Genomic DNA, 22262 nt, shown 5'->3' on the forward strand with positions numbered 1-22262 from the left:
CTATAAAAGAACTGTTTGTGGTATGTACCCGTTTCGGTTTTTTTGGTGATCACTACCAAATATTTCGCACTTTTGCTATAGCCGAAAGATATCCTGACTGTCTTTGCACTAAATTTATTATTCAAACAATTAGATCAAGAGATTACCTATTTTCTGATCCAGTATACACATCGTCTTCCCCAGATAACCATGCACAAAGTAGACATTTTTCTTGGGCACTCCAATTTGTTCTCAAATATAATATCCTGAAAGCTAGCAGCAAATAGAACAGCCCTGCCAGCCTCTGTCACTGCAATCATGGACAACTAATCTTTTAAGCAGGCGGTATGTACACAGGGCAATTCTCTGCGACACGTTGCTCACTTTTTGACTGTGGTCGACTTTGGATAAACTCTTATAGGTTATATAGGTATACACTTTCACTTAAAAGTTCAGGCCATTTTGTTATTTTTATATTTTCTGTGCCTTGTTATACCATTGCTGAAATGTATTCACAATGGTTGTTAATGTATGTTGGCCTGATTATTTTATGTTATTTTGTATTTCATTCCATCAAAATGATTGTTTTTTGCTTTTGTATATTTAGTCTTCTAATATCTTGCCATTTCTTTCTGAAAATTCCTTAGGGACCTTGAGGTATTCAATCTACGTTTATGGAAGCACGTATTCATAATTCATGATCTATACCCCCTGACAACTCTACATAATTCTACTGTTCCTTGTGTCAGTGTCAAAGTTCCTAACCTATACAGCCTATCTTTACCCTGATTTTGTATTATGGTCGTCCACTTCAATAGAGTGATGAGCTTTCTGCTTTATCATCAAGAATGGACATTGGCTTTATTGTGACCTTTATTGCAATTACTGCTACCTTTTTGTTAATACTATAGAAGTTATCTTTGTTATCTACTATGTCCTTGTGTATTAAAATCTGCCCTATAATCTCTTTTTGAGAGGAGGTGTAACAGAAGATGCACCCATTAGTCAGCACTATATCACACCTCAGGCAATGCCTCACAATTCCTCAGGGACTTTGGTAAGCTAGCTGCATTCAATAGAATTTGTGTGTAGGATGTCTCCAGCTTCAGTTTCCAATGGCAACCTGTCGAGAGCCGCAGATTCTATCACCTGTTTAGGCACATCAGATCTGACTGCCCTTTTAGTTAGGCGCTCCGCAACTACTGGGGACTAGAGCCAATGTTTAATTGTGATTCCCATGGAAAACAATGGTTAAATTCTTTTAACAGTGTTTTTGGGGCTCAGTAGACTTTCCTATACTCTTTCTCATTCACTCCATGCAGTGGAGTGGATGACAAATCCTTAGAAACCACACTGTTGTATACACCTGCTAATGCATTGTATTAGGCCATTTTTATTATTGTTTTTAAATTTTTTTATGTGCAACCTGTCGTGAGAAGCCTCACGTCCATGCTTGCGCGAGCGAATGCTGTTGGCACACAGCGAAGCATGGATGGAATGCGCGGAGTGATAAGTTTTCTTGAGCGAACTTCTTTTGGAGCTTCCACAAATATTATTCTACACGAATACTTGGTTTTTGTCATCTCAAAAGCTATTTTTTCACCGTTCCAGGTTACAACATTTCTGCTCTTGCTCTATGCATTTTTTTTCCACAGCGTTGACTGCTATATGTATATGGAACGGACCTATATATGTATATGGTCCTTCAACGATGCTTATATTCAGTCAGCGTTGTACGGAGGATGATCAGAGGCAGACAACAGAGGAAGGAAATAGGGGTTCTTACATGCCAAAGAAATGATCTGATTATGACGCACGCTGCAGTGGAGGCTCCCGATTAGCAACACCTGTGGTTCTTTAATGTGCACCTAAATCTAAACGCACGGGTGTTTTTGCATTTTGCACCCATCGAAATGCGGCCCCTGTGGCCGGGATTTGATTCAGTGCCCTCGGGCTTAGCAGCGCAACACCGAAGCCACTAAGCAACCACGGCGGGAAGACTGGTTGATCAATTGTCTCTGGTTGGCTGATGCAAACTATATGTTTCACTGCACTGCACAGAGTTGCGGAGGTGGAGTATAATGTGACTGCACACGGGCCAGTATAAGCTCTGGGCACTTCACCAGTCGGCGTCACCGTTGGGGTGAGTTCAGCAGTGCCACTGGTTGCGTCTGCGTTACTGGGTGCAATGCTGTCAGTCACCAAGCACCCACTCCACATAGTTTCTTGCGACTCTTTGCACAAACGTGCTCCATTAATTCATGAAAAATATTAGGAGTGCGCAAACATTCGGAACTTTCAAATAACAAATTGAATACTGTCCTATACAGTTCAAATGTGGAATCAGATTTTACAAGTAGATCTTTCCTATGAATATCAACTAATATATTCTCTTAAATGTGAGATGGTTAAAGTAATACTTGCACCAGAATCCCACTTTCGCCTGAATCGATACAACGAACACTGGGGAGTTCTGCACTCGTCTACAAATTGCTGCCTTCAAGCACTCTCCTACTGCCTTACCTCAGTACTCACTAAACTAACTTACAATTAAGCCTAAGGCATATATCTAAAAACACATTACTACAAATGTTATTCTGCATGAATACTTGTTTTTTTGTCACCTGAAAAGGTATTTTTTCATCTTTCCAAATTGCAACAATTCTGCTCTTGCTCTATGCATTTTTTTTTCTTCAAGAGCGACTATTAGCACATCCTACAAAATATTAAATAGATGAAAGAACACAAAATGTGAATGAATGCCTTAAAATATGTGTGACAGGGAGTAAAAGGTGATGTTACCATTAGCAACAACAGCACTGCAGCAGTATACATTGGCCTACTAATGTTTATAGGGCATGCAATTTGCAGAAAAAATTGAACTGCTGCAATGCCTGTCCACATTGCCTGCCACACAATCTGTGGCAGCTTTTGTGACCTAGAGAGTGATCAATTAAACTAAAGTTGCAATGGCTTAACAGAGCAGAAATTTACATTTGTTGTGTGAAACTTGGGTGCTGTAAATTTTTGTAGGCAGGTGTACCTGCGTCAAGGGCCACTGTCAATTGGAGAAGTCATATTTTCAAGGTAGTACTGTAAACTCAGATATTATTATAGCCACTTTCTCACAGTTGTGTTCCCAGACCAATTTCCTGTTTGAAATTGCCAGTATGCAAATGTGCAGTTGACACTGCAGGCAGCATTCACACTTGCACATTGTAAACAATTCCCGTGGGGCTGACTATTGAAAGTGAAATAACGGCATGCCATATGCTTTAATAGTGAACCATGCTAAACTTTATAGGGTTTCACACCTACGAAACAAAAGGGAATCAGGGAATAGTGTATGCATGGTGCCAGAATGAGAATGATGGTACAACATTCTTGTATACTATAATGATGGGAAGCACATTTATTTGTCTGAAGCTGGTCTTAAGCTGTGCATTTTATTATTGAAGTTTTTAACCCGTTAAGGATTGTAAGAAACAGAAAAGAAACTAGCAAGAAAGAAATATTCTTTCACATGCAAACAATTCTGTTGATCATATAAAGAAAGGCCAAGCAAAAGGTTTGTCAGAAAGGTGAAGTTTGTTGGAACAAAAATTGTCTTACAGTGTAACGAAGGTGGGCTTCCCTGCACAAGGTCAATTTCACGGCACGTTTTGATTTTCTTATTTACATGTATTAACAGAATGCACAGTATTGGAAAATCGCTCTCACTTGAAGAAGTTGAGCTCTCCAAGTCACCAGGCTTTTTTTTCTTTTCAACATATGACTTGAAGCATTCCTCGATACATGGAGGATCTCATCTTGAAGTAGAGAGCTGACAACACAACAAGAAATGAAAAAAAGCTATGTTTACAGCTTCACCTTTCATCGGGGTCCTTGTGCCATCTGCAGTCTTCTTTACAATAAGCACCGAGTAACGAGTGAGCTCAAATCATCTCAAAGGCTGCAGGAAGAAATTGAGTCACTTTAGCATACACCAAGGAGGGTGAAGGCGAAAGCTTGCTCGCTCAAGAGACGTTCATTAAATTACTTGACATTCTCATTTGAACGCAATGTTACTTATTATTTGTTTTCTCTCACCAAAGGCCGTGAGTTTGAGTGCCTTAATTGAGACTACCTTAAGGTGCCTTAATTAACTGTGCCCTGATTAGCACTATACATTGCGAGTTTGACTTCCCCCAAAGGTTGTGGGTTCGAGTGCCTTAATTAGCCTATAGTAATTGTAATTGTATACTATAGTAATAGTAAGAGTTGGACTGAGAACTCCCCCTTATGGAAAACCGCGGTGAATTTTGTAATGGCCAGTGTCACCATCAGTTCTCGACATGTACATGGTGCAGTCACTATGATTACTAACAATCTATGCATCTATGCCTGTAGGAGGAAAGCTTGCTAGGGCACTTTCCTGGTCTAAGCAACGCTACAATGCGACTGCATTTACAGCTATTTGGAACACTTACTGACTCCCACGTTGTATTACAGAATGATAAAATGATACGTCATGCTTCTGTGCCAAGATGGCAGAGTGCAGTGTATGTAATTCCCTCAGGTCCTGGTGCCAAGGAGCTTCGGGAAAGAGAAATTGCAGTGCCAAGTTCTTGCATCATAAAAGGTACTCTGAATTGCTGATCAGACATGGCTGCGAGGTTGACAAGAGATGGAGTCACTGCATTAGATGCGTCTCCAAAAAGCTTACAGTAGACCTCTGCTACCTCTAATTCAGTCCAGCCTTGATGTAGAGCCATGGCAAAAAATGGGTGTCTCTGTTGTGGGGTTAGATCTTAGATAGAATTTGTCTTGGGTCTAGACAGCCACAGAGCGTCCTCCAACACTCAAGCTTGTCAAAATGTCGAAGAACATTTCACTGAGCTCAACAACTGTTTGAAAGATCTGACGGTGACTGCTCTTCTATATCGCCTTTCCACGCAGCAATGCATTGTATGAAGGGCCCCATATTGCATGTTGTCTTATACCTGTGCCTCTGTATGTTAACATGTACGATTTTGTCATGCAGGATAGAAGAAATGATGTCCTCTATTTAGGATGGAGAGGTCATGCACTGACAGCTGGTATTGACAGACGCTTTAAATAAAATCCAGTATGTTTGACAGATGCAAGGCGAGGCTGAGTGGTGGAACCAGTTGAATTGAACATAAGTTGGGAGGTGGTCGCTACCATGAGTCTCTACATCCATCTGCTAGCATGCTGAAGACAGAAGGCTCCTTGAAGCAAACAAGACAACTGCTGTAGGACGTGTCAAGAATAAATGTAGGAGACCTGTCATTGAACACATTTAGTCCCTGGCTACACATAAAGAAAGCCAAATCTTTGATATGACATTTCATCACAGTGCAACTCCACAGGGGATGGTGTGCATTAAAGTCACCAATCACAATATGCGGACATTGTGAAGCTTGCAGCGCAGACGTCAGGTGCAAGCAATCAATCCTTGCTCTTGGATGAATGTATCCTCCAATCTTTGAGAATGTGCACCATTTGTGTTTTATGGTCAGGCATACACAATCATTATTAGTAAGTGAAGGGGCATCATGTCTGAAGTAGGCCACATCGTGACTTACACAAACTTACTCAATCCCCATGTAGGGGTCTTGTAAGGTATTTTACAAATAAAAATAATACTTTGCTTGAGGTTTGTTAGTTATGTCACCATATTTGGACAATACCAGAAATACAGAAAGAAGACTCCGCATTAGGCTCACTGATAACGATTACGGGAAACTGGTACTTAACCCTTTATTGACGAGTGTTGGCTGCACTCAACATACAAAATTTACTTTTTCTTGCCAAGTTTCGGTATTGAGTACGAAGATAATGGCTGAATTTATTCAGCCAGCATTGAATGACAGGCAGCAAGCGTCATTTGTTGGTTTAGAGAAGGAACACAGGACGAGAAAGAAGTTTGGCACATGACTCACTGTCTTTTGAAAGCAAAGTCAGAGGAGGCAGGCCCCATGCAAGATATCAGGCTGCAGTGGTGTCAGACGTGTGATGTAAAGCTAACAAAATGTACACCTATGGTTCACATATGATGAGAGTTGTCTATACAAATTGAAAACAAAGCATAAGGTGCCTTGGGGTGAAGCCCACTTCCAGTTTCCTGCTTGGGGTTTCCCGCCTGTTGCCAAAAAAATTTCCGCAAAATATTTTTTCTTTTCGTTGATTAATCATGCTTATTCTTGATGTGTTTTGCGCATTTATATATAAAAAAAAAAACATTCTTTCTGGGTATTGATATGTCTTGTCCTTAAAAGGTTAAATACCCACTGTCAGAGGCATGCCATATAGTGGGCTACTCAAGATTAATTTGACCACCTGGGGTTCTTTAACGTGCCCCTAAATGAGTACACAAGCATTTTTCTATTTTATACCATTGAAATGCGGCAAAATGCAGCCGCCGCAGCTGGGATCGAAGCTGCAACCTCAAGCTTAGCAGCACAACACCATAGCCCCTAAGCTACTGCGGCAGGTGGAATAGCTTTGTTTCCAGACGGAAAGATAGAGCTGCATTTGTCGCTTCCTGACGACTTAAATTCGTCAATATGAGCAACTGCAACTGAAAGGTGAAATGAGGATGTATTCAATTACATTCCAAATTTCATCAGTTCATCAGAAACCCAAGTGTTCAGTGATAATTTTGAAGACAATAGTGAGAATAGAGAATAACCTCACTGCTAAATGAAAACAATTTAAACTTTAGTGGATAGAGGAAGGGAATAACAAGAAAAAGATAGAAGGGTGAGCAGTACAGTGTAAATGAGTGTCCAAGACTGCTTTGTTAGTTGGAGTGGATGTGGCGGAGTTAAGTTCTTGAATGACTGAGGTGTTAGGTTAGCTGCATGGGAGAGCCTCCAAAGAAGTTGTCGTTTGCTTTGAAAGCGAGGACAGACCTAACTGATGTGTTCAGTAGTATTTGATATTTGACAATTGGAACATTTGCCCTGATCTGGTAGATTATGAAAAAGGGTGTGTCGTTTGGCAGGAGAAAGGTTAAAAAGAGTCGCAAGTTGCCTCAGACTGATGTGTTGGGAGCGAGAATAAGATTTCGGCAGGGGAGTGTGATGTACAAGATAAGTTAAATGCACTTTGCATTGCTTCTTGATAGCTTCCTGGTACCAGAAGGGGTCCAGCTGGCTTGAGGTACAGTGGCAGATAGATCACATGTTGCCAGATGGGCATCTTCATTTCCTGGGATTCCAGAATGGCTGCAGGTATCAATGAGATGGTTACATCAATGTTGTAATAGTGAAGCAGAGTGGTCTTGAGCTTAAGAATTTTCTGGATTCTCAAGCTGTGATGGGACATCGGCCCTCCAGGAAGGCATTTTGACTCCCGATATGAATGCATGTGGCTTGTAACAGGAGAAAGCTGATATTGTTGGGACATGAGTGGGCAACAGAATGATCTGTTTGAGTTCTGGCCCTTTGAGGTTGACGTCTGATGGCAATAGGCATATCCGTCAAAAATCGAGTGAAGATATTTGCCATGTCACTGTTGTGTCAGTTTTGTAAACACCTGCCTATGTATAGTGTCTGGACACTGTTTGTAGCCCATTGTGGTAGTTATGAAAATATTTCGCATAGCTATGATGCATTATGACTGCTTGCTTGAAGGACCTGTCATCGGTAGGGAATGGTTGAAAGTCAAACATGTGAACTGAGACGCATGTCTTGCTCTTTCTATGTATGTTGCCATATTACTCCTGAAGTAGAGGTACTGAATTTTTGTGTGCATGGGTAAACTAGTAATTAGATGGAGACTCTCTCATTTCAGGATTTCGAGTGCACACTTGCTTTCAGGCAAGATTGAGATATGAATGTGTGTACGTACAAAACAGCAGTTTATAGCAAAGTTGCCCAAGGTCGTCCTCCTAGAGACTAGATTGACAAGTCGTAAAGTGCTTGACATTATCAAGTACTTGTTTCTCACTTCTAATTATGTTATTGACCCATGTATTAAGCAAGATTTTGGTTTAAGCTAGTTGGTATTTATTCATGATTAAGGCACAACATATAAACTTTGCTATCTTAGTCAATATTTAAGCCTAGTACTCTTTAGAGGGGTTATGAGGTATATACTGGTGTTTAAGTGCAAGTGAGAATAAGTGGTGTATTGGTTCAGTTCCTGGATCTGTTCAGTGTAGCAACATATTCCAACTTCTTGGGTGAAGCATGCATACCAACACCACAGAGAAAGTGTACGACAGCATTAATGCCTTGTTGAAGCATGTGTTCTTTTATCATATCAAGCCTGTGTTGCACTACAGCATTACATCACCTGCGTATACACCCCAGAAGTCGCCGAGATATGCAGGGAAATGAGCCATTACTAAATGAAAAAGTGTGGGGGACAGGATGGAGTTTTGCGAATAGCCAATATGATTTGGTTGTGGTCGAGATAATGTATTACCGACTGCAGTTTTGTAGGAGTGGTCAAATAAAATACTTTATGAAATTCAGGTATTGGCAAATTTCTTTCTGAAGTTTTTGGCGCATTAAATTGCCAAATGTAGTAGGACTGTGCTGTAAGCGTCTTTTGACGTCAATTTCAACTACTGTTTGGGTTGCTAGTAGGAATAATATGCTCCCATAGAAACAGTACGACATCTTGTACACTTCAGACTATGATTGAAAGCTTACTTGGAAGGGCGTAAATGTCTCTGTGTAATGCTGCAAGTGATACAGAACATACCATCCATTCTGCTAATTTGCAAATTGTGAGCATGAGTGATATACTAGTGCACCAATTAGTTTGGGGTAGATAATGTGAACTACTAATTGCATAACTCTTTCAACTGCTTAGTGTATAGTTCTTTTGCATACGTTGTGGCTAGTTGTATGGCAGGATTAGGTGTTCTTCGAAGACGCGAGAGGATGCCTTCCCTTTTATATTTGTTTGAGCAGCAAAAGACAATTGCCAAGAATATGACCCAGATTACAATTTCTAGGTCGAACACAAATTTTAGATTCTTTCAGTACGTTTTGAATTGTTGCAACACGGTGCGAGATATCACACAATTTTAAAGCACTGCTGGCAAGTCTACCGTGGCATCTCTCTGACACGCATACTATGTGTATCTGCAATGTGCCATTTGGAATGGAGTAATAGTTATTGAGAGACGATCACTTCCCGATGTGTTTGCTGGGATACTGGTGATGCAAGTCCAGCTATGCTCGAGTTTGTGACTTACCCAAGTCAAGTCCAGTGAGGTATCTTGACAACTCTATTCAGCTATTCCGGTTGGCAAATCACATTGTTAAAATCAAATTTAGCAGCCATCACGAGAGTAACTGTAGAAGTCTTCCTCAATGATTACAGAATCCAATAGGTGAAGGTTCCAAAAGTACATAATCTACGAGAAATCATTTCTAGGTCGAAGTACGTAAACATTTTGAACATAGATGTGCCAATACGATAATGGATCGTACGGTGAACTGCAATTCTTTCTTGTGATGAGTTGCAATACTTTGGAGAGTCCAGTTGTGCATGTGGTATGTTCTTTTCCAAATAAGGAGCAACTTAACCTGGTATGGAGATCGTTCTCTGCCTTCGGTCTCGAGGTTGTGATAACCAACATAGTCCGGCAGTGGTGCTGGAGTGATTGATTTCTTAAAGGGCAACGTTATGGGTTCACTGGAGGTGCAGCAAAAGCTTCGCTTTCTTAGGGCACAAACAGCGACAGTACCACAGCAGAATCTATCTTGTCTTGAGAGGGCACAAAGTTCATGGCTGTGATTTGGTAAATGGTGCATTAAGCTGATGACTTTGAAGAGTAGCACTAAGGATGTTATGCAACATTGCCATTGGTAATGCAGTTACACACCTCCGTGGAGATGTGCTGCAGAAGTACTTGTTTCACGAGTTAGCTACTAAGCTAGTTGGCACATAATACTACATACTACACCACATATTTCAATCTACAAATTATAGCCAATGAGTTCGCACGGTGTATCCCCTTTGGAATGAATTCTCTGGAAAGCACCAGTTGCGAAATATTAATTTTCAAAGTGCCCATGGAAATTCATTGGCGTTACAGTTAATCGTGTGCTTCAATGCATAAAACAGGGTTTTTTTTAGAAGTAACTCGGGAACGCCAAGGCATTCCTTCCAACACTTAAAATTAATCTCTCGGGACCGGTTGCTGTCCAGAGAATACCATGCGAACTCGGTGGCTATAAGTTGTAGATTAAAATATGTGATGTAATCAACTAAGTTAATTAGTGCAATTACATTATTTATGCAATTAACATTTTGATTTCATGTAGAAGTAATGGCTGCCTCATCAAGTAATTTAGCTGAAGGGTTAGAATTGTGCTATCTGCCTCAGGTAATCCCTAAATTTGGTGTAGTTATTAAAAACAAACAAACATATACACCTGAAGTACAAAGGCTTCACCGTTCGCGCCGCCGATTACTGGTTTTAAAATTTCTTTGCGAATTTAAAATTATAATTCCTTAGATCGCGAGTAGCATGGTCAATCCTATCACTATAAATCAGCACTTTTCACGTCTCAACACATTCTGGCCAATCGTCAGTCCCTTTAGATTATGCATGGCTTGAGGCTAGTTGAGTGTTCAAAACTGATTGAAATGAGCAATACCAGATAGCTACGACACTAATAAGCAGTGTGGCCAGTTTCATTTCTCTACAGCCAAGCATTAACAGACATTAAATGGCAATAGTATAAGTCATACTTCCGGAAGTTCACAATTATTTGAAATTCAAAATGCACACTTTTGTTTACTTTAGCCTGTTTATTAAACCACAGCAATAAACATACATTAACAGTAGGAAGCACACCAATCCAGACACCGTTCTTCATGTCAGCTATTAACGAATAGCAGGCCATATGGGAATCTGCTATACGAGGAAATATGGCAGTTTCAAAAAGAAAAAGGTGACTGCACTCTGCTTGAGAGCTCCATGCATAATTGCAAAATTTGGCCGAGATGTTCGCAGCAGCATATGCCATTTGTGGACAGTTTCTTCACCAAGCCCAAGTGGTGGTTTAGGATGCTTTTTAAACGTGTTTTGAATTGGAGGATTTCAGTAAACTTCCCACGATACACTTTTTGACGGAGTTGAATTTCTTGCAGGTCAAGCTACAAGGTTAGCAAAGCATAATGACAAGTATTTTTTACACGATGTCAAGATTCAAAATTGACATAACGGGAAATTATATCCTCGTCTGGGTACGCTACCTGGCCAAGACAATTTCACTATAACTCCCTCTCATGTAGTACCTCTTGAAAGTGTTCTTCCCGTGCACAATAGTGGACCGGGACCAGCTATAAGATCATGTTGCTGCACCAACATTAACTCCCAAGTTGAGCGGCTCTTTGAGTAATGCTTGCATTAATACTCGTTCCGCGCGCCGCGTATTGGGAGAGCAGACGATGAATGGTGGATTTTACTGCCTGCCTGCCTCTTCGCTCGTTAGTGTTTTACTTCTTTGGCGTAACCTTGTGTGGGCCCAACATGTACACCGTGTATTTATTCAAATAGCTTTTACTAAATAAACCAGTGCATTTTCTGCACATACTATTGTATTAATCGTTTGAGGGTCAATTTTTTTATTGCAGATTCCAATTCTTCTTGGAGACTTACTCCGAAAAAAATTTACTGTAGCTTTTCTAGGGTGACCCAAAGAAAAAAAATATTTTGCATTGGTATATATGTACTCTTCATTCATAAATAACAACAATGAAGAAGGAAATAAACTTGAAAGAATATAAAATTTGATGCATTGTTATAGATAGTCAAGGTTTTGAAAATGCGCACATGAGAATATTTCACAAGACTCAAATGTTCGTGATCTTGTGTACATCCATAGCGTAATCGAACTGTGTAGGTGCACTCACTCCAGAAAACTGTGGTTGTGTGCCCGTCAAAAAAAAAAAAAAAGCAAAACGTGCCACAAACTGCCGCTAATCTTCATCTTATCGCCAACCAGAGGAAAATAGTTTTCGCGAGTAAAAAAGAAAGAAAGAAAGAAGAAGAGGCAACGGAAAGCATGCACAGTGGCATCCTTCCTATGCACACCTCTGTGAGCACTAAACGAGCGAGAAACAAGTGGTCACCCTTTGAGCTACTAGTAACGAGATAGCCATCAGTTTTCCAAGCGCAAGCTGAAACCGCCCACAGAACAAAACCCAAACCTCCAGCAGCCCGCGCGGTAGCATATAGACATGCAGGAGCAAACTAGCTCTAAAACAAACCGTGCAACGAAAGCTCGGGGGGAGGCGCGCGAAAAAAATTCCCTGTATCCCCACAGTGACAGCACATGACAGAAAAGAAAAGTTAGGAAATTCGCGCGCCTTTTAAACGTAGACGGCGCTGTAAATATATGGCATTTACCATTTTGAACTTGTTCGCGCCGCCGTATACATAAGTCATTGACCCTGAAAGGGTTAAGCTCGAACCACCCAGATTCACCGCTTGGCGATTGCAGTATTCATAAAATAGAAAGATTACCTGCCAAATTTTAAGATAATGCGCGTCTGTGCTAAAAGCACACGGGCGAGAAAATTCCTACAGTGGTATTTCTTGCTGCTTATAAGTTTATGTAGTTTTTGAGATGTCTTTGGGCTAATGAAGAGGTTACACGAAGTTTGACCAACTTTAAACAGCAGGATCACTACTCCAACACCCATGCATGGGGGAACTAAAGGAATGTGTGTGGGAAACTTGCCATAAAGATTCACATTTCGAGAGCTTTGTCAAGCGGTCGCCTTTTCTCTCTCACCCCCAGATTGTACTGCAAACTGAAATAAAGCTTCGATTATTTATAGCCATTGCAAAAAACACAATGGTGGCAGCAAAAGGCTAAGTGCAAGTGTGGTGGAAATGGATTTTTATTGACACATTTACCAAGTGTGTGCAACACACAAGTACAACCACATTAGAGAAGACATACCAATAGTGGTGCAATTTAGGGCAAGGCAGATAAGAACCAATGGCCTATTTGACGTAGAGAGGCAAAGGAAAAGTGGCTGCAGTGTTGCAAAGGAGGAGCATGAAAGAAGTGAATGCTGCTCATCTAATACATGGTCGCTTAGCACAGCTGACCACAGCTCTGAATAACCAGCTTCTTGCTAGTCTTGCCATTCTGGGTACCTAAGTTCTCCATCTTCTTGACGACCTCCATGCCTTCAACGACGGAGCCGAAGACCACGTGCTTTCCATCAAGCCTGGTACAGAGAGATACGAGCAGAAAATTTAGGCACAAGGCAACATATCACTACTTCCTCGGCACAAAGATGGGCAGAGATAACATTTGCTAATGTGCAGGCTTTAAGGGCAGCTGGGAATTTTTAGTACAGAACTGTGCAAATATGACCGAGACATGCTCACCCAATGCATGCCCAGAAACAAATTTAGCCACACACTGCTTACTGTTTGTGAAAGGAGCAACAGTGCTGCCTCTTATGAAGCCAGGTTAGGAAGGGGGCACAGGTATCAAGGGCCCAACCATTAAATAAAAAGCTTTTATCAGCGACATGCAAGCAAAGGCCAAACTTGATGCATTGCAGTAGACAGTTATGTTTCCAGTCAGTGACTAAGTGTTCACGACAGACACTAAAGAAACTATGGCTTGAGTGGCCGAAAAGAGCATGTCACACTGTTGCCACAGCAATGTGAAGGTCACAAAGCAGCATCCATTCTGGGGTTCCGTTTCAGATGCGCATGGCAGACAATGGTCACGAACCGTGTATAGTCGCATCCTTCCACAATGAAATTGGCAAGGCTCCCGATTTTCCCGCCAAGAACTTCATAGATGTGCAAGTTCCAACATCAAATGCAACTTTGGCATGCTTGCACTTGCTGGTAAGCAATGAGGCAACCAGCCAGAGGCAACACCATAATGTCAAAAGGGGAATAGTGCACTTTTTATAAAGTCTCTCTTGAGCATGACGTTTTGTGGGACACACACAAGCAACAAAGTTTTTAGGTCACAGCAACTCTGCTGTTGCCAATTTCACCTGTTTCAGGGACTTTCACGGAACAAGCTTGCTCAAGGCAGGGCAGAATACATCCAAGGATATGGTGTGGGCCCAATGAGCGAAGCTTTCGTGAACAGACCACACTTTTCTGCGAAATTTGGGAGAATTGGCTGGCACGAGAGTATGCCGAGCATTTACGAGCGTCAAACAGCAGTAATTTAGACGTACAAACTTGCAAATGAAACCAGTGAAGCTTTGCGGTTGATGTTCCCAATGACAGTATACGTGTTTCCAACCTGGGCTCTTTTATGCAATTGGGGAAATGATGAGCAAGTGCCGTATTTTGAAGGCAAGGGAAGTAATGATGCAGCGAATTGGAGACCCATTTATGTTATTCATTTTCTTTATTAAATTTACTTTGATGCTATGAACATATTGAGAGAACACCACTTAGACATAGAAAGTGTTGTATTAAAATCTGCTACATTACCTATGAAGGAAGCAATAACTGTTTTGAAAACGATCTCTTTGGGCCTGTTGAAGTGCAAGCAAAAATTACGGCATTAAAAATATGATGGTCCTTATTGTACATCTAGAAAGCCTTGTGTCCCATGTACCATGTGCCAAAACTAAAATTATGCAGATGCCACGTGGCTGAACAGAACCAAGGTAATGTGCGCCATTGCTTGGAGCAAATTCGACCATTTTATTTTTAAAAAATTGTAATTACACCATTAATCTGAAAAAAAAAAAAAAGCCACACAACTAGTTGCACGGTCTGTTCAATTTGGGAGCGCTCTGTCAGGCTTGGGAATTTTGCAGATGTTCTACAATTTGACAGTTTTGCTCTGAATATTTGAGAAGTTGATTAATAAATCATAACTATAGTAAGGCGAAATACAAAAAAACAGACTTGCTCAAAGTGATGGCAGAGAACATTTCCGCGGGTTTTTCCAGCTACGTGGGACAAATGGTATAATATGGGGGTAGTAAATTCACAACCATGCATGTCGACTAGAAATTTCAGCCGATAGTCCAACTTCGTCGCAACTACTCGATGCTATAGGTACATTTTAGAGCAAACATTTGTTGAGAAAAGCTTGCAAGAGCGACAAGCCAAAGTTTTAGAAAAGTGGCTATGAAAGATTTAGAATGTTTCTTCCGCATGAGAGAGCTCAGAACGCAATATGCTAGGCAAAGTCCCACACTGGCACACCTGACCAAACTATTGTAGTCTGCCACAACGGTCACTAAATGTGTCTATAGCACTGAAAATACTGCGAATGCTTTCATGTAGGAACAAATCATCTTCGGAGCTTGACGACTCAAATGAGAGCCGTGCTTTTGAGACGGGTGCAGCAAGTTATCAAGCAGCCACGAAGTTTAAATTGGCAAACTGTGTAGGCTGGGTGACCATAGCACTACATGCTGAAGAGAGCCACCCACTTTTCTTTTAACATAGTTTGCATGTATTTTCTTTGAAATAATGTCGTAGTTATTACTGATCACCAGGCATCTTTTTTTCTAATACAGATTCACTTGGGGAGAAATAACTAGTGTCGAGCAGTTTCATTTCATTACCTTAAAGACCCATTTCGGGGTATTGGCCCCTTTTTTTGCAGCGCACCACACGTGGACTCAGTGACAGCGCACAAAGACGAAACCATTAGCGTTTCTAACTTGCTTCTGTATGTGCAGCTGTCAGAAATGCAACAGTTTGCTAACGCACTGTGCTCCAATCATGATGGATTGATTCATGTGGATTGAATACCTGTGCAGTAGTTGGCTGCAAAAATAGTGACTGGCAGACTAAGGAATGGAATGAATCTGTTTGGCCAAGTTCATGGACCGCAGCTGCAACTGTCCGTACGTGTTATCGGCACTTTGAGATGTACGGCTTTCTTAAAGGATACAGAAATTGGCTCATCTGCCAGTGTTGTATCGCTAACCTTTAAAGAAAGTGCCTCAGCCCCGGAACATTCGCAAGAGTACCACTCGTTAAATAATGACAAAGGGAGCAGTGCTGCTTCTTGTCAGTTTTGCATACAGTCTATACACATCTACCCCAACTGGCACGTAAACTTACGCTCACTTGAATATATGCGCACTATACAGGGTGTTGCAGCTAACTTTAGTCGGCGTTTAGAAATATGCGAATGCCACGTAGCTGGACAGAACAAAGGTAATGTTTGCCACTGCTTGGAGATACTTGGATTATTTGTTGTGTTGTGCTTGATTTCATAATTAATGACTTTAAATATTATAATTAGATGAAAAGTGCCAATGAGAAAAATTGTAGAGCAACTTGAAAAACTCGCTATAGAGCTTTCTGTTGCTGAATATGTGCTACATAAAAGTGCTTTTCCGAGCGTGTAAGAAGCCCGCAAAATTGCCACGCAAATGGCCGCTCGAGGCACTTTGAGTGTATTAGGGAGCTTCTTTCACGCTTGGTCAAACGCTTTTATGTTGCACATACCGAGGAACAGAAAGCTGTATCGGGAGTTTTTCATGTTGCTCTACAATTCTCATTGACACTTTTCATCTAATTATAGTATTTAAGTTGATTGATGTAATAAGGTAGATCGAAAAAATATGAGTATCTTCAAGTGACAGCAAACATTTCCTTGGTTCTGTCCATCCTCGTGGCATTCACGTATTCTTGAAACTCTGGCTTAAGCAAGCTGGGACACCCTGTATATGCACAATAAATGATTGACTACACCTATAGCGCACAAATGGCCGAAGCTGAATAGTTTCACGACGGTCTTCAAAAGTATGAGAGTTACTAGGGACAATACATCTTTGCTACAAGGTATTACAATGTACAGAATGGCTACGTTTCCAGCCTTGCGCACAGCAAAGATAAATATACTGGGACCGAACACACCTGCAAACGACTAGGCAGAAAATAATCAGATAGTGAACGGACCGAGGAAACTTGCCAAGTCATAAACGTGGCAAGCTGCAGCTTCAAAATATTTGCCAAATAAAGAACGGAGAGCAAAACACGCTATTCCCGATTTAATTCACAAGTGGACAGTTTGGATAGCTTGGAACACATTTAGCCACACGCATATAGAACCTGGGGGTGGGGGTACCAGGCCCTTCCCAATCTAGCGAGTCATGAGCTCCCCATACCTAACCATGTGGTCACCTCTCAACCCCCTAGTGGGGACAGCTGTTTAAATCTTCATGCTTTGACGCGGGCACCCAGATGATTTGGACTGCCCGCTAGTCTTCCAACATCTTGTTCTGACAGACGTGGCGCTGCTTGGCTTTTTAATTTGGAAACAAGTGGGGCCACAGACACAATAAGCGGGGCACTGAATATGCAGGCACATGTGCTTGCTTACGTTATTGAGATAAGAGTGTCGGAATGTCAGCAACATTATTTAAGCACATGACTGCTCCGACTTCGACCTGCCAAGGAGGGAGGCAGAGCAATACATTCACAGAAGTTGCATAGCGTTCTACCACGGTACTACTGGCCCATTGCACCCGCAGCCATCCCCGTTTGCTAACAGTGGATAGGAAAATAGCAATTGCTCTGCGCACGCCAACATGAGACAATAGTTGCACACTATTTCTAGAACAAATTGCAGAAACAAAGCATCATAATCAAATGAAGCTAGTGTGCATTTTGTGTGCACTGGACTTTTCAGAGGCAATTCTGAACAGACAATAGATTGGCCCTTGAAATACGACTTCAGCTTTCTTCAGGTCGCTGCATGCTAAAATCAGCACAGCAAACTTTGCAGAAACACGTGGAACTGCAATCAAGCTGCTAAGTGACTGCAGTCATTCTGCCAAGGGCCGCAATTTTGTAGCGATGCCTTTTTTCGATGCTAATGCCTTTTGCACTCTATTCTGGGCGAAGAGTCAAATGCGGCTACTCGCGAACAGCGCTGAAAGGCACTAGCATCGGGCAAAGGCATTGCTACAGAATTGCAGCCGACGTCTTCGCTGCCACCCACTCGCACTCTTAGCAAAGCAGCACCATAGCAGGAAGAATATGCAACATGGCCTCCACGTAAGGGAAATCTGCGCTCTGTACTCTTCTAGCCACTATTCCTTCACGAATACAGCAGAAGTATAAGGAAGGTGCCGCTGCGGCTCGGCCAGTTCGACGCATATTCCTTCACGAGACTGCACTTTGTGCTGGCCACGGCCTTTAATAGGCCTAAATCCCGCAAAAATTATTTCAGACATCCCAGAGGATCGTGCCTACATCTTCACAAATACCAACTACGGATCGCAGATAGATGTGCGGCTTTCGGAGACATGTACATTTAGTTTAAATTATGTCTTTCCACCTTCCCAGTGTCTTGGACGGAGCAGTGCGGCACCACTTCTGCTCAGCGGTGCCGTCTGTTCACTGGACGGAGCCTATAGCAAACAGGCTATTGAGGCCGTCATTTTTGAGAATAAAGAATTTATGTACCAAGTTTGCAACTTGTACCATTCTGCAAAACGCACCTAATAAATCATCTAAAGTGGGCAAAATTGTATTATACACCGCTCTGAAAGATACGACTAACTTCCGAGATCTTTTGCGAAACCCCCAGATGTTGGAACATATTCAAGCTAGCTGCAAAGCAACATATCAAATTTGTATGCTTGTACTGAGTAACCTACAAACACAAAATAAGGAGCGACATTAAAGGAAAAAAGGTCATTGTATTTGGGTCTTCGCAAAGCTGTAGAATCTAGAAAATTTACATCAGAAATGCAGGTTAAGATAGCATTGTTCATGCTATTGGATTCAATTATGCTAAATGAACACTACTTGACCCAAAATTGTACTGAATGGGCAAATGGACCATTGCAAAAGTGATGCTTTGAAACCAAATGAGGAACATGTGGACAAAGGTGCATAAGGGAAAAAAAAAGAAAAGAAATTGCAAGATGAAACACTAGATTTGGAAATGAAATGGTACAAGAAACTAGTCTGATGAACTTGTGGCCATTGCAAGATGTTCAAGGTTTCGGCGCAGCTGTAATTTGGCACCAGATGTCGAAGCTACAAGATATCATTGTAGCTTCGGCAACAGGAAGTATGGTACTGGGGCACAGAAGCTGCGCTGGGCGAGGTAATCATTGTTTATGCGCATTTGAACAAAAAGAACCTTGCCATTTCTAAGAACGCTGCATACTTGCAGGGAGAGAAAAGGCACTCAAATAGCTAATAATGGTACGTGCTCGCATTTCCAATTGCGACGAAGAGCAAACCTAAACAAACTTACCAAGGGGTCCTCACAGTGGTAAGGAAGAACTGCGATCCATTAGTGTTGGGGCCAGCATTGGCCATGGACAAAATACCTGTGTTGGGAAAATAAAAGAAAAAAAAGTAAAAAACAGTTCAGACACTTGCATGGGGCGGATACGCTTGACAGTCGTTATCAGCCTTGCCGACTGCCAATTGAGGGCGCCGAACAAAGTAAATCGCGCTAAAGAGCAAGATAAGACAAGAATCCTACCCGGTCCAGAGTGCTTCAGGACAAAGTTTTCATCCTCGAACTTCTCGCCATAGATGGACTTGCCACCGGTGCCGTTGTGATTCGTGAAGTCCCCTCCTTGGCACATGAAGTTGGGGATGACGCGGTGAAAGGTGCTGCCGCTGTAGCCAAAGCCCTTTTCTCCAGTGCAAAGAGCCCGGAAGTTTTCTGCAGAAACATGATCGCGGAAAACGCACGCTATGAGTCATGCTGCGACTACTGACGCTCATCTCAGCTTGCAGCCACGACACAACGTGTCCTTAATTGGAAGACGCACACCAATGAGTTAGGGTTAACTTACCGGCGGTCTTCGGGGCCACATCCGATCGCAGCTAAAGAAAGAAAGCAACCACATTACAATGTAGAAGTGCACCACCTAACGCGCTTAAGGCAAGAATAAAAATTTACACCAGCTTTACAGGGAAAAGTAGTAAGCAATATTGCCGCAATGTCGCAACCACCGACTGCAGTCGATCATTTTGGCGGCAAGAGTTCGTACATATTTTCAGCTGCCATAGCGAGCGGCCACATTTTGCATAACAACAAATAAGCACTTAAGTGTTTATGAAAACTCGGGGTAGGGCACTTCTCGCCGATGGGTAACACTTCACTAACTTAAAACAATGACAATCAACGTAAGCCTAAACATGCCTTCCACGCAAGTTCTCAAGATTATTATGACGAAAGAAAACTTACTACAACACAAGCAATTAAACACAATATTTAAAAGTAGATAAGTAAAAGTAGAAACGCTGGTGCTAAATCAAGTGAACCGGTAACTTGAAATACAATAGTAAGTGGCGAGAACGCCATATCTTCAATCGAGTATTGACGGCATGCTTCCATGTTAAAAACCACCTTGCGTTATCCTGAAATCGTGTAAAAGTAACTTACCTCAATTACTATCCGTCCCAGAGGCTCGCCGTTGGCAGTGACTTCGAAAAACACCTTAGGAAGGCCCATTTTTCCGGCGGCTGTCGCAAAGCTGCAACTCAACGGAATAAGGGGTAACTTCAAAATGCCGGCTTTCGGGGAGAAAAAACGGCTTATGGCTACACGCACGTGGGCCATTATATACGCGTCGCTGCGAACCGGTCTTACGAGGCTTTTAACAACTTTACTTCTCAGATGAGAATTATCACTTCCAAATGTAACCAAATTTTATCTTTAGCTGCAGTTATTATTATTGTCAAGAGTGCACTTTCAGCAAGACATCCGAAAATATAACGGACTATATCTTCGCGCGCGCGTGTCCCCAGCGCATACGCTGTGCGGCCGTGCGGCTGTTTTATTTTAGTGTTCATGTGCCGGAAAGAGCCAAATGGGTGGGTACTTTTCCGCTTAAGCTTTGCGTACTACCTGGCAGATGACGCGGTAATCGCCAGCGATTCCTTTGATGGAAAATAGAGTTTCGGTTTTCATTTTGGTTGAGAATATTTTTGTTGATATGCAAACCCATGGCATGTAGAATCAGAGCAATGTAAATAAAACAAATGCAGGCGCAGGTGCGGCTTGGCGCGCTCGCCGTTGAGATATGACAAGCGAAAGCGGAACGACAGAAAGCATCCCGAAAGCACAGGCAGGCAAAGAAGGCGCAGTTGCCGCAGGATGAAGTGGCCAGTAAATGGGAAATATACCGGGGGAAAAAGTGTATGGTTCAAATACTGGTGCAAGCAAAGATGAAAGGTGAAAGTGAACGTTAGTTGTCAGAAATACGTGAGAAAAAGAAGGCCGCACCTAGAGTATTTTGGAACCACATAAAATTATTAGGCAGGTAGTCAACAATAATATAACAACATATCACAGACGAAGATGGAAACAAGCTGGAAGGGGAAGCGGTATTAAATTACATCTGTAAAATAACAGCCGAATTTTTCCAATGCAATGAGGAGGTTGCATTTGAAGAAAAAAAAGTATGAAAGAGACCCTGATGGAAAAGGAGCTGGTACTGACAAATTTCAACTAGAAGAAAGCCGAAGAGAAAATTCTTAAGCGCACAGCCACAAGGCTGGACGAGGTTCCCGTTAGGCTGACTAATGAACTAGGACCAAAAAGTAAGGAAGCTGTGGTGAAAGCAGTGGAAAAAACTTTAAAAGATAGACAAATACCAGACAGTTGGCGACAAAGTAGAATAAATTTAATTTATAAAGGTAACGGGGGGAAAGAATTCACTCGTATAGGCTTCAAAATAGGTAAGTGTTTGGATGATAACTTATTTGTTCTTACTCAGTGTATTTAAATATCAAGAGTAGAAAGCAGACCGTTATATGTGGCCTTTTTAGACATTACAGGAGCGTATGACAACGTAGACCACACAATTTTGTGGGATATTCTGGAAGGGGAACGCTTAGGCGATGATTGTCTACGGCTTATGAGAGAGATTTGCCTAGAAAATATTGTTTGCGTTCAACGGAAAGGGATGAGGAGCGAGGAGAAGGTTGAAATCAATCAACAAGGCACTGAGGCAGGGGTGCCCTTTATCCCCATTGCTGTTTATAATGTACATGGAGGGAATGGAGAAGGCGCTAGCAGGAAGTAATATCGGGTTTAATCTCTCATACAAACAGGCGGGTAGAGTAGTAGGACAGCAGCTTCCAGGTTTATTTTACGCGGACTACATTGTGTTGCAAGCTAACAAGCAAAGTGATTTGCAACGTCTGGCTAATATCTGTGGACACGAAGGCGAGAATTTAGGTTTGAAATTTAGAGTTAGAAAATTAGGTGTTATGGTATTCAATGAAAACAGTGAACAGACAGTGGCAATACAGGGCCCAGGAGCAGGAAATACCTCGGGTAAAAGTATATAAATATCTTGGT

At 41.8% G+C, this 22262-nt stretch overlaps 2 protein-coding genes across 10 annotated transcripts in view; both read right to left on the reverse strand.

The window, feature by feature from the left end:
* Positions 1 to 22262, reverse strand: part of LOC135899351 (uncharacterized) — a 96419-nt gene that overhangs the window by 17359 nt on the left and 56798 nt on the right. The window lies entirely within an intron of this gene.
* Positions 12844 to 20690, reverse strand: LOC135899350 (peptidyl-prolyl cis-trans isomerase-like). The gene is made up of 5 exons (XM_065428596.1): positions 20340 to 20690; positions 19747 to 19777; positions 19428 to 19613; positions 19194 to 19269; positions 12844 to 13197 (listed from the first exon to the last, which is right to left on the reverse strand). The coding sequence occupies exons 1-5, from the start codon at positions 20514 to 20516 to the stop codon at positions 13062 to 13064; spliced, it is 606 nt and encodes a 201-aa protein (XP_065284668.1). The 5' UTR covers positions 20517 to 20690; the 3' UTR covers positions 12844 to 13061.

Source organism: Dermacentor albipictus, chromosome 1 (assembly GCF_038994185.2).
Source record: "Dermacentor albipictus isolate Rhodes 1998 colony chromosome 1, USDA_Dalb.pri_finalv2, whole genome shotgun sequence".
NCBI classification, from domain to species: Eukaryota; Metazoa; Arthropoda; class Arachnida; order Ixodida; family Ixodidae; genus Dermacentor; species Dermacentor albipictus.

Excerpts from the sequence above, each read along its gene's own strand:
- LOC135899350 (XM_065428596.1), bottom strand. The coding sequence starts at position 20,516 with ATGGCCCACGTGCGTGTAGCCATAAGCCGTTTTTTCTCCCCGAAAGCC. Across the intron at positions 19,778-20,339 it reads TGGGACGGATAGTAATTGAG|CTGCGATCGGATGTGGCCCC; the intron begins GTAAGTTACTTT and ends TTCTTTCTTTAG. Across the intron at positions 13,198-19,193 it reads ACCACTGTGAGGACCCCTTG|GCTTGATGGAAAGCACGTGG; the intron begins GTAAGTTTGTTT and ends TCTCTGTACCAG.